This window comes from Pocillopora verrucosa, chromosome 3, assembly GCF_036669915.1.
Source record: "Pocillopora verrucosa isolate sample1 chromosome 3, ASM3666991v2, whole genome shotgun sequence".
Classification (NCBI taxonomy): Eukaryota; Metazoa; Cnidaria; class Anthozoa; order Scleractinia; family Pocilloporidae; genus Pocillopora; species Pocillopora verrucosa.
In genome coordinates, this window is record NC_089314.1 from 23,844,249 (window position 1) to 23,857,051 (window position 12,803).

At 39.3% G+C, this 12,803-nt stretch overlaps 1 protein-coding gene across 2 annotated transcripts; it reads right to left on the minus strand.

Moving 5' to 3' along the window:
- Positions 1-1,005: 1,005 nt before the first annotated feature.
- On the minus strand, positions 1,006-10,125 carry LOC136279888 (allene oxide synthase-lipoxygenase protein-like). Of its 2 annotated transcripts, none has more exons than XM_066164314.1 (14): positions 10,035-10,125; positions 9,228-9,336; positions 9,022-9,101; positions 7,976-8,394; positions 7,606-7,794; positions 6,962-7,440; positions 6,507-6,770; positions 5,652-5,935; positions 5,365-5,565; positions 4,426-4,689; positions 4,087-4,288; positions 3,133-3,344; positions 2,413-2,760; positions 1,006-1,984 (listed from the first exon to the last, which is right to left on the minus strand). In XM_066164314.1, the coding sequence occupies exons 2-14, from the start codon at positions 9,316-9,318 to the stop codon at positions 1,805-1,807; spliced, it is 3,213 nt and encodes a 1,070-aa protein (XP_066020411.1). In that variant the 5' UTR covers positions 9,319-9,336; positions 10,035-10,125; the 3' UTR covers positions 1,006-1,804. The 2 variants fall into 2 exon arrangements, with proteins under 2 accessions (XP_066020411.1, XP_066020412.1); XM_066164315.1 differs by having other exon boundaries at positions 9,228-9,333; positions 10,035-10,075.
- Positions 10,126-12,803: the final 2,678 nt, after the last annotated feature.

The window sequence follows — 12,803 nt, forward strand, 5'->3', positions numbered from 1 at the left end:
AACGGCGGCTTTTTCAACGCGGGAGCTGAATTTTCCTGAGGGGCTTTGACCTTTTTTGCGAACATGTTGACTTCTTTTTTACTCAGTTCCCCTGTTGAGGTGATAACCAGGCGGTGTGCGCGCACTGATGACGTTGCATCATGGTCGTAAAAGAAACAGGCAGTCCTATGCAAGTTGTCGTGGTCGGGTGAACATCTTTGATGACAGCGAAAAACTAGCGTGAATATACATGGAATGCAATGGGGATTCATCGTTTGTTGTCATTCCTTCGAAAGTTTAAAAGTGTTGATGGGCCTGCGCGACTCCTGTCATTCCACCGCGACGAATTCGTTCCTAGGAAGGAACTGACAAGATTCATAAAGAATTGAAACTGCAGAAATGGCAACAGTTACACTCTCAGCCGATAGCTTTATAAATAATATCAAATTCACAAATTACATTTCTAGACACGATTATTTCACGGGGAATCGACCCTTGACACGCAAACGCATAACATAAACCTTTTAGCCCACAAACTCTTTTTTTCTCGTGTCATTCACCGGGCGTCGGAATACGAAGTCCGTAAAAAAAGAAGCGCTACGCCTCTTGAGAACTAATTCGTCACGATCCATGTTTAATATAAACGCACAAAGTTTCAAAATACGCTCAAAGAATAGAGGATATCTAGATGAAGGTTTTGAGAAAAGTATCTTGAGTTATTTTTGCGAGATAGAAAGTACACTTAACAAAAACAAATTACATAGAAGAAAATAGTACCTTTTGTAACACAATCTCATCTGGCTTATCCTAATAAGCGCTTAAATTGAAGGAAGCAGATTTAAAAGCGCTAGCGAATGGCAGGAGTTGCTCTGGCCAGTCAAACACCTTTCTTAAACGCTTGACTGGCTTACCGGGCGTGTCTACTTGAGCAATGTTGAGTTACTCATTCGGTTAAGTGACTCCTTTCATTGCTGATTCAATTGTCTTTCTTTGATTAAGATAATAGATTTAGCATACAATACTGGCGATTATTTGATTTACTTTTATTAAAGAAAGTAAAATTACAATACGATTAAGTAGATATAGGAAATGTCCCTACAATAGTGACGTTATGTAACGCAATACACTACACACACACCAACAAGCCTTTTTGCGGCCTTAGCCGGTCTCGAACATCAGCACTTAAAATGAATAATTGGTCAGAGCTGTTAAAGAAGGATCAAAGCAAATTAAAAATCAGTGAATGTGTTTGTCCTTGAGAACGATTGAATACGCGACAAATACGTACAGAGAACACCAATAAACATTCAGAATAAATCAAATATCATTTACCCGTGGTGAAAGGAAAAAGGAACACCCCAACTTATTTGATTTCTGCCACTTTCACCACCATGTTGAAAATAACGCTACCACAATGCAACGCAATCGGAGTGCATTCAGTGGGAGAGGACTATAACTAGTTTGATTTGGATCTGTCATACACGAGTTCCTCGATTATGATCATTAAAATAATTGCCTAAACGATAAAAGCATTTTACAAATATTGGTGGAATGGTAAAATTAACCAAAAAGGTAGCAGATGATGTCGCTAGTATCACTAGAAAATTGCCAAATATTCTTCTGGTTAGCTCTTCCGTTATTTAACATTTACATTTTCTATAATAAAAGAAGCAGTGTAAACTTTGTCTTCTATCTGGTTATGGACATAAATATAGATTAACCCCTCAGTAACAACGAAGTTTTGGTATGGTAGCTTTCTTCCATGATGTAGTTAGTCATTTATTCGACAAGTATTCTGGCCATTCTGTTCTCTTTTGTAGTATCTCTAAATGGCTATACTGTTTGGTGTTCTCTCTGGCAGCAGATATTCGTAAGGGACCTCTAACCGTTTATTTCTTTCCTTTATTGCGCTGGAAATCTCATTGAGCTTTCCTTGAAAGCGTAGAATTGCTTCCAATGCAGCGTTGTCGGTGAATAGGCCGTCCGTATAGTCACCAAGGAAACGCTTAGGGAGAAAAAAAACGGATGATTTTTTAGTAAGTGAAGGTAGGAAGAGTTATCCATAAGTCAGCACGTCAGCTTTGTCCGATAAAGAGGTCGATGAGACTTTTAGTCTCCCCCCGACCAGGAAGATAAATGGGTTCCAAGGGTCGTTAACTGTGAGTCAAACCCTTTAAAATGCTGGGGGTGACCTTTGATTGACATGCCTTATCTTATCCTAGTCTCGTGGCAACTCCTAATTGTTTCTTGAAGCTACCGTAACCTGAACAATCTTTGGTAACAGTGAGTCTCGTGTTCAAACTTGAATTCAACCAATATCCAACACCATTCACAATAATGGATACTTAAATATATCGCATTTTGATCAATTTGGCTATCTTCTCCACATCCCCTGGTCATATTTTGAATCAGGCTGACCTGAATTAAAATTACCTCGTCTGGAAAGATGCGTGTCAAATCATACACTGTTGCTATGGTTACTCCCGCCTGATGCTTTGTTGGTAAACATTTCATGACATCTTTTATGGTTACAACTCCCTTCCTTGTGGGAGGCGGCTGTCGCATCAGAGCGGGAGCGTTTGGCGGGAAACCAAAAGTATCCATTTGAGAAAAATTCACAGCCGCGTGTTGGCACGAGCAGGTGAAGATTATGATAGTCAGCAGATGTGTCAGCTCTGGGATGCTTTTAACCGATACAGGGAAGCCATGACATTTCTCCCCGTTACGCACAGGATAACCATTGTTGTGGAGATCCAGAATCCACGCTTGGAGCTCTGTGTCCTGTGAAGAGTTGTTAAACCATTATTTCAAAAGACCTGGTTGAAACAGTTGGAATCGTTACTTTTGCATTAATATCAAGGGCTGTAAGATATATTCGCTGAGAATTAATGGCTGACGATGCACCAATAAGCTATATCCCAACGAGCAACGACTCTCAGATACACGAGTCGTCTAGAACTTCTTAGTGTTTAGAGTGGATATGTTTGCATGCGGTTTTAAGAAAATTGCTTAAAGATATATGAAGGATGAGTACGTCCAGGGTTTTAACCTAATGACGTACAAGAAGAACACTGGAATATAAAGAGCATTCCCGAGAACTTTTTTTTTTAACCTCAGAGGGACACTGGGATGTAACACAAACACAATACTTGCCATTTGAATGTCATGATCAGAATGGTAGTAAACTGATAGAATGTCTTTGATGAAATCGCCGATGGCCTGCCACAGACGTAAGGCGTCGTCTCGATAGTGGAAGCCAGGAAGCTTATTTGCATCAAAAACCCCTCTCTCTTTTAACACTTTGGGAAGGTCATACGATGACCAGCTTAAGCTCTTGTAATACTTCTTCATAAGAGCTATGTGACCTGGGGATAAGAAGACACCATGCACTGTAAAATAAATAATCTTTAAATTTCCTCAGCTAAAGAGTAGCCTCATCCACGTCTATAAAGCAAAACTGGCGATCATACACTGCACTCATTTAGTCTTTGGCCACCATCCTTTTGTATGGCATTAAGGCAACATTAAAGATTGGACGCAACCTGATTGAGTGGTATGAACCCTGAATAGAAAAGCCAGAATTCCACTGGTCTTCCTCTCTCCAGTTTAAGGGTTAACACCCATTTTCATTTAAATATGTTTCATTGATTTGCTCTTCTGCGCCAGTCCCAGCACTAAGAACACCACTGAGGGAAAATAGATCCTAAATTTTTGTAACCATGTACACTTCAACCACTTTTAACGCATAAATATCATACTTGTGAACTGCGGTTTTAGAAATGAAAATGTAAGCGATCTTCGCAGTGATGAACATTACTTAAGCAGAAATAAAAATAACGCCTGAAAAAAAATTCAGAACATCTGAAAAAAAAAATTCTCAAAAATAATTTTAATATATTCACAGTCATTGATCCATCACTTCGCGAGTATACTACGAACCAACATAAAAAGCAGCTCCTACTTGGTAGTGCACCGCACCGGTATCGCAGAGGTCATGGGTTCACGTCCCGTACAAGCCTGAATTTTTTCAGGCATTATTTTCACTACTACTTCAGTAATGTTTACGAAGGTCGCTTTCATATTTAATGTACACTCCATTGGCCTTACCTCCACCACCCAGGCTAAGCGTGTTGTCCGCCACACCTCCGGCAGGAATAAGTCTCTCTCTTCCAAGCGTGTTGATGGCCAGAACTCCTCTCACGTGAGGGGACAATAATTTCCACAAGGGGTGGAGTGCTGGCAATTGCCTCCTGCTGGCAAGAGCGACAGGCTCCATGAAAAGATGAGTACGAAGTAGATGGGTTATCATCTGTTAATGCAAAGGAAATTTCGATCAAATTCTATAAGAGATATCGAGAGAAATACGTTAAGGCAGAAACATTGATTCAAAAGGGTAGTATTGTCTTGCTAGGATTCGAAATACAGGACTGACATTTTAAGACTTACTTGATGCCATTGTGAGTCAGCATTGCGAAGCCACATTTTGGCGTAGGTCCAGTCTAGCTCAGAATCATTTGGGGTCCATATTGGGTTTGTCTCACTTGGCTCTTGATGGAACTGAATTGCTATTGGCACTACATCCCCACTACCTCGAACATAGAACAAACCTAAAGATGCAGACGTGTAGCGCCTTTCTAGTTTTGAATCGTTTTGGCCATAATGTGGAATGTCGTCAAGAATCTCGTAATCTACCATGTACACACGGCCATCCTGAAAATGATACAGTGATAAAAGCCTTTACTTAATGTTCCATACAAACAACTCTTATTGCCGACATCTTCCTCGCAAAGTAATTGTTCCTCTTTAGAAAAGGGATAGTTTTCTGGTGAATTGCAAGCTAGAGTGAGAAATTCTCTCAAAAAATCCATTGGAGTATATAATTCACTTTGTTTATTTTGCTTCCGGATCCTCTTAGAAAGGTTTTTTTTTTCCGACACCACAAAATTAAATTTTAGTTGGAGAAGCCTTTGGTCATTCAACAATTTGCAATTGAGTGCATGTCAAAAGTGATCCGTGATTGCTTTGGTTTTACTTAACCCTGCTCTGTGATTGGTCCAGAAGACTTGCGCCATCCTTTCAACTAATAAGATGTAAAACTAAAAACTTGATAACTCACGTTTTTCCGCACTTCAAGCAATTTGCTTCTTTTCACTCTTAGGTCTCATTGGCTAATGATGATGAAACCTTTGTTATGATTGGTTAAGGGAATTACTTTTCAATTAAGTGACAGGTATAGGGACGCTCAATTGAAAACTGCTGTACTTCTCTACGTTACAGATGTTTACTGTCCTGTTCCCCCTAAAAGTTCCTGAGTTCTTGACATTTATCTAGATATTTAGCACTAACGATCGAATTTGATACTCAGTGAAGAGTAGAGGTCCGTACCTTTATTGCGTTTTGCAGTGTATCACCCGCATCTAGGAGATTGCCAACCAACTCTTGTGTCACGGGAAAGTTGGAGGGAAGTTTTGAGCATCGCATGATCGTGTCAGGATTGCAGCCGTTAAGGAACTGTGCTCCGTAGAAACGGTCATCTTGCCAGCGCTTGGAGGCCAGAGGAACCTCTCCAACAAAAGAGACGAACGCCTACAAAGTAGTGTTTGTTAGCATCTGAAAATGAGAATGTTCAAGATCTGAAATTGGGCATCAATTCTGTAGTGTTAATCTGTTACCTTCTTGAAATCATGAAAATCTTCCCAAGACTCAAACATGTTCAGCAATTTAACCAGCCCTAGGTTGATTAACGCTTTTCGCTTTGCCTGGTAGAGGTCATCGATTGCTTCTTCTGTAAATCGTACGTCTTTTGGAAGTGTCCTCACGCTCTCGGATTTGATAAACCCTGGAAATCCGTCAAAATTGGGATCATCTCCCCACTGGTATATTTCTAGCCGCTTTTGAACCTCTAGGCGTCGTTGCTTTTTCAGTACCTCGTGTTGTTCATCTGTTATCAACTTTGCTAAAAGGGACAAAATTGCACATCATGAAAGTTAGTTTTAAATTGTCTCATGAGAAAAGAAAGGGATGAGTCAAGATGAATTTCACCTTTAGAAATTCGTGCATAACTCTAAATCTTTGGCTTCTTCGTGTGGACTATCCAGCTATTTTGAAATTACAAAAAGGATACAAGGGAAGCTCAACTAAGTTGTAGCACACGTTGTCAATGCAAAGTGACGCAAATGCAATTGCAACTCTGTAATTGCCGATACAAAAGTTACTTTATACAACAACTCTCCAGGTTTAAGGTTTGTAATAACCTCCAAGGGATGAAGCCTTGAAAGATAAATGTAGAGAAACACCCAAGAAACAAATTATATTGAGACAGTTTTTTGGCTAGAGATGATAAGAAGGGTTGAAAAAATAGAAATTCTTGAAAACTTGAGTTTTCATTCTTGACAAGCATGGCCCTCGGCGAAGCTCCTTTGAAGTTGCAGTTGTCCCAAATTTACCGAAAAATCTCAGCGATATCGTTGTCAAAGTCATCCTTTCATACAACCCTGAACAACATGGTTGCTTCCATCAACACTTACCTTTTCCTTCGAAGAAGACGGATTCACTCTGTGCCCACTGAAAGCAAGGGAATTCATAAAGCCTTTGGGGATCTTGGCTACAGGTAATCATGATTTTCTCCACAAACCAGTCACTTAACAATCCACTTTGATCATTGTGTAGTTTAATCATTAAAAGCTCCCCAACATCTTCTGCAGCAAGGAGATAAGTATCTTCTTTTCCAGCTTCAAGATCGTCATGGAGCAATTTGTCCATCAAAAGAGGTCTTGTTCTTCCTTTGGTTCCTTGGAAAACGTTTTTTTTTAAAAAAGCTATTATTGCAGTAATCATAAACATTTACCATTCTAAATATCAAACGTTAGTTCATCTTTGCCTTCAGAGAGGGTGAACTCTGAATTGTAAAGTATTTTTCCATTGCATAACCGTGACAATAGATTTAATGTGAAGAAAGTGCAATGTTTGAATTCAGTCTTACCTGTGATGGTGAGGGTTACATCGGCGTTGGTACCAGCATATTTTCGATCGCCAGTGAAAACTGAGATGCAGTAAATGGACATATCTTCCCCGGTTTTCGAAGGTCGCCGCAGATTCAATTTCTTGCTTGAGCCAGATTGTACTTTTAATTTCAAGTACGCCGAGGAATTGTAGTCGTAGATAGTCTTGGCTGGTGGCACTGACAAAGATGAGGGCATATTTTCTAACGAAGACCGTGTTGATTCAGTTACGTCTAATGGTATAAGTGAAGTCAACTTGACGTTAGCTAAGTCCAACCAAGGGTGAGTGACTTGGTCCCAGACTCTAGACGCGTGGAGAACAAGATGTGAGTCCTCGGGTTGTATTTCATGTAGTTGTATTTGAAGTTTGTATTGAATACCACCGTCTGACATGCGCTCTTCAAATTCAGAAGTTAGATAATCTTTAGGTCTCCTATCTCCCTCCCAACGGAATGTTTCCCTACAGAAAAGAGAGGAGAAGTAAGTTAAGAAATGATTGATTCTCTTGTTTAAAGTTAGCCGAGCTCTGATTCATTCGTTCCAGTACAAGCTTCTAAGACTGATTGATAATGACCATACATCACACTTTTTAGTATGATTACAAAGAATGGACAACAGGTCCTACCAAGGTTTTCTTTGCTCTTCTTCTGTCATAAGTCCAGTTTCTTCTCTATCATCAGCAGGGACGAGGCGAAATTTGGCGTAGCGAGGCACACCGTCTTTCGCTTTGTATTCAAACGCCATCCACGAGTAATACCGCTGATCAGTAAATGAGTTAGGAGCTCGACGAAATGCAGCAATGGTCAAATAGAAGCTGTATTTGTAAAAACAGAAAAAAATTAACTTTCTAAATTTCATTTGACCAACTCTTTGTCTTTTTGTGTTACTGGCTTAGCATGTAGCAGCCGGCGTCGTGAGCATTCTGAAAACAATTTTGGGTTATTATACTTTTGGGTCATCAGTGTTTTCACATATTTTACATTGATTGTACTTACTGCCAAGGATCCTCCGCACAATAGGTCTCAAATGCTTTTATGTCTCCATTCAACGCACTAAGCATCTTGTCTAAGCTATAAAGGCTCCAATATGCAGCCTCTTCGCCAGTATACAAAAACAGATCGAAAGGTGATTCAAAGTCACTGTCGGCAAACTTGAGAGTCGTTAATCTGATGTCCAATTCGGCATCGTCCATCTTAACGAGATTACAGTGACGGAGACGGACTGGAAACACCCTTTCTGCAGAAAAAAATTCGTGGGCAGGGAGGAGAGGGTTGTTTAAGACTGTTACAACTCCAGATGCACCTACACCTCTCGTCTGTTGTGTAACGAGTGACCTGAGAACAAAGCCGGCTTGAAACTTTTTTACATAAAGTGCTAATTGTGACGCACTGAACGGTCCAGCTTCTGGTGGAGGCTGTAAAGGGAAGCAAAAATACGACATCAGTCATGCTTACAAATCACGGTTATATTTGGAGAGGCCTTAAACACAAACAACATAAGAAGGTCGGTAAATTTAACATCCTGTAGTTGATTATAGAAAAACATGCTATTTTTCTTGCAAAGAACGTGCAGCACTGTTGATCCTAGCTGTATGCAGCTGCAGGGCATGTATCACATTTGAACTTAGTAATGGTTTAACTTATCACAGAGTTCTGTGTAGTTAAACGGTCACGCATCGCAACGCGGAAACCGCAGGTGCGGGGTTCTATTCCTTAAGAGAAGTCAGATTTGTTCCTTATCCCACTCCCGTCATGACCGTGACAAGACGGATAACCTTTTGCTGTAGTCTTCAATACTGGTGTTTAGTGTTTTGGATAATGTATGGGAAAAAGATTTCGATGAAACAACAAAAAATACAATAGCGAGAACAAAAACGACAAAAAATTAAACAGAGGGTAACCCTAGACGAAAATCGTTTCTAATTTTGATAACGATGATGGCGATTATGAATTATGAGGGTGACGTTAGCGATTGCGTTACCGAGACAAAAGCTATATTGATTATGAAATTTTGATGAAAATTCTATGAAAAAGTTCTTCACCTCGTCTGCCTCTGCCATCTTTTTTTCAAACAATTCCACTCTCACTGATTCCTTAAATATCTTGAATCCCATATTCTTCCCTGTTGAAATACACATACAACTCCCAAAATTAGTTCAAATCGTTTACATTGGAAATAAGAACATTTAGAGACAGCAAGAGAGGATAAATATGCTCTGTTTGAGACAGTTTTTTTTTCTCTACTTACATGGTTCTCGTTCTTCGCTTACTTCAATCGTCGGCCTCTTAATAGTTCCAATGACTTTGTTCTTCTTCCTCTTTGAAGGAATAATCCCCATCTTTACCCGGATATTCTGCTTTTATGTTATAAGTAAAAAAGATAACATTAGCTAATTTGTCATGATCTGGCTCAGTCCATGTTCCGTGGAATGAAGGGCAAAATAAAAGACGACAAACACGTTGCATGTTTACTGGTGCATTGACTTTTTTGTTCAGCGGAACATTACCGATAAAATTGTTCAAACAGGAATCTATTGTCGTGACGTGAGAAGGGAGAAAAAGCATTTGCATAATACCATCAGTTTTTTTCATTTGCACTCGCAAAGTGAGCTCTTTGAACATAATTTATGATTAAATTTGCTTACTATGGCTAAAGCGGCGCTAGTTCGCCCTCACGACACGTATTCAACTACAAAACTGATTCCGTTGTAATTTTCAAAACACATTGTAAGTTACAAGGACTTTAAAACTCATTTCGTCAGGTGGAGTCGGCTAAGCCTTGGGTCTCTCTTTTGAATCATCTCATCTCGTTTCGTTTAACGGCCTGGTGATACATTGCTTCGCTGATGAAACGAAACAATTTATTTATCGGACGACGGGAGCTGTACGTGAGTTAAGACGAAATGTGCAGAGTACAGTGTCAAAGTGAAGAGGGTACGAATTGCTCATAAGCAAGGTTAAAATCATTTGAGCTCATGACGATAGACTAGTTTGTCTTGAAACATTCTACAGGACCCTTCGGCGACACATGCAAGTCGCAGCGCTTAACACGTACCTTTGAAACGTTTTCACCGTGTAGATCTTGTTGCTAAATTGCGTTTCTTTTTTTGTTTATTCCCTCATGTCTTTGAATCTTTACACACTCGTCTTTGGTTGTTTCCGTCACGTCATTTAAGATAAATATTGAAAATACGTGTTTCCTAGGGATAGAGACCCTCAGTAAACAAACCTGTTTAGTATGCCCTCGAGGAGCTTAATCAACTCTGGGTCTTTCTTTAGATCATTGAACCTTTACTAATTGCTCTCTTGTAAACATTCAAAAGTAAAATGGAACGCATTATTGAAGCTTAAAACTCCTATAAAGACAAACCATAATACAAATTGATACAACTTAAAAAAAATTTCTCTGTCACGTTATCTTGCATTTCTTTTTCAAAATGCTCTTGCAGCAGTTGTGATAGCAATATGATCCGCGAATAAACTTTAAATATAAGTGAGCATTGTGTACTGTATTTGCATTTGCATTCGCTTGACTGTTTATGTTGCGTTTATATGGTAATACTGTTGCTTATGACGCAATCCTCGGAATCTTTTCTTTGGATAACTCTATAGTTATGCCCACGTACTGACGTCTGACGAGGACAATGAAGGCAGCGCGAGTTCTCTGATGATAACATATCAGTCATGTAATGAAGGACTCTACTGTGTACCATGTGGGTGTTGTTGATGGCAACGGAACGTGCTATTCACATAATGCCCACGCTCAACTTCTTTCAGAGATTTCTAAATTATTCTCATTGCACAAAGTGCATTCAGTAATGCTGGGTAGCATTTCATATACAATTAAAACGGTTTTAAGAACTGAGTTGATCGAAGACCCAATCTATTTTGATTTTTGACCTTTTTATGCACTCTATTTGACCTAGAACCCGATGGAGGACGGAAGTGGTTAATGGCCTATGCTCCAACCGGAGCTAAGGGAATATATATATATATATTTGACCTAGTGCAGCCTCATCAATTTTCCTGTAACAAAGCCAAGAAAATTTTGAAAAGTTGCGTTGCTTTGATTCATTTGATTGTTGGTTGCACCCCAACGCGATGGAAAAATATTAGATTTTTATCATGATTACCTCCACGGGGGGCTCAATTTTTTCCGGGTTTTTCTTTGATATCACTGATTCTCTCTAATATCTTTACTCCCTTGGAAAAACTAGGAAGAGAATGAATCTCGTAGTTTTTTTTTTTTTTCAGAAGTTGTCTTTAAAGACTATCTTTCAACTTACATACAACAGAGCCATACTAACTCTACGTAAAATCACTTACAATAATTACGATACTAACAATGTACACGTTACTTACAATACTACCCCCCAGTTTTTCTATATATATTTATCAATACTCATGTTTAAGACTACTTGAAAATGATTTTTTTCTCTAATACTAGCTTGCAATACAAATTATACGATTCCTACTCCACTTGCATTACGAATTTTAAATCAATAATTAGCTTACTCTACATACTAAACAATATTTACTTACACCAGGTGAGGCTATTACAATTTATGAGAGGTAGACTAGAACACAACACAGACACAATGCAGGTACTTCAGTTACATTTCGGAGCTCAGGTTCGTTACCAAAAAGAAAAAAAGAAGGTAATGCTGACTTTGAATGAGCTAACTACAATTTTTAAAATTTTTTTGAACCTCGTAGTTGATATAGGGAAAATCTTCTCAATTCTTTCAAAAGTTGTTTCGGCACGTATTGGGATGCAATTAGCGTACTCCAGCGGAAATTGTGCTGACCTTATAAACAATGCATATCTTCTGTTTACGTTTTGTAGTTCTCCAATACTAGTGAATGACAGAATGGTAAATCAGTTCATTCTGAAACTTATGACCACATTTCACCGATGTGTCCACCATTTACGGGGGATCTGTTATTCACTTCAAGTGTATCACACTAATCGATTGCGTATTTCAGAAAATTATTGTAAATTTAATACATGATTAGCTGGCCCACAGACTATTATCGTATTGAGTTCATGTAGCTTTTTCTCTAAATTAGCTGTTAGTGAAAGTGCGAACGAGGAGGTGGAGTGGGGAGGAGATAGCGACAAAAAAAGTGAGTGCTCATGGAATAGAAAAACAATAAGAGGGAGAAGGGAACAGCGACAGGGTGCACTCAAATGAAAATGGTAAAATATGGAATGGAATGTGTGGATCGTGGAGTAGATGGTAAAAAAAACAAGGAAAAGGAAATAGTAAGAAATCACTGGAACAAGAAAAGGAAACGGCGATCGAGCAAAGAGGATCAGCGGCTTTTTCAACGCGGGAGCTGAATTTTCCTGAGGGGCTTTGACCTTTTTTGCGAACATGTTGACTTCTTTTTTACTCAGTTCCCCTGTTGAGGTGATAACCAGGCGGTGTGCGCGCACTGATGACGTTGCATCATGGTCGTAAAAGAAACAGGCAGTCCTATGCAAGTTGTCGTGGTCGGGTGAACATCTTTGATGACAGCGAAAAAATAGCGTGAATATACATGGAATGCAATGGGGATTCATCGTTTGTTGTCATTCCTTCGAAAGTTTAAAAGTGTTGATGGGCCTGCACGACTCCTGTCATTCTACCGCGACGAATTCGTTCCTAGGAAGGAACTGACAAGATTCATAAAGAATTGAAACTGCAGAAATGGCATCAGTTACACTCTCAGCCGATAGCTTTATAAATAATATCAAATTCACAAATTACATTTCTAGACACGATTATTTCACGGGGAATCGACCCTTGACACGCAAACGCATAACATAGACCTTTTAGCC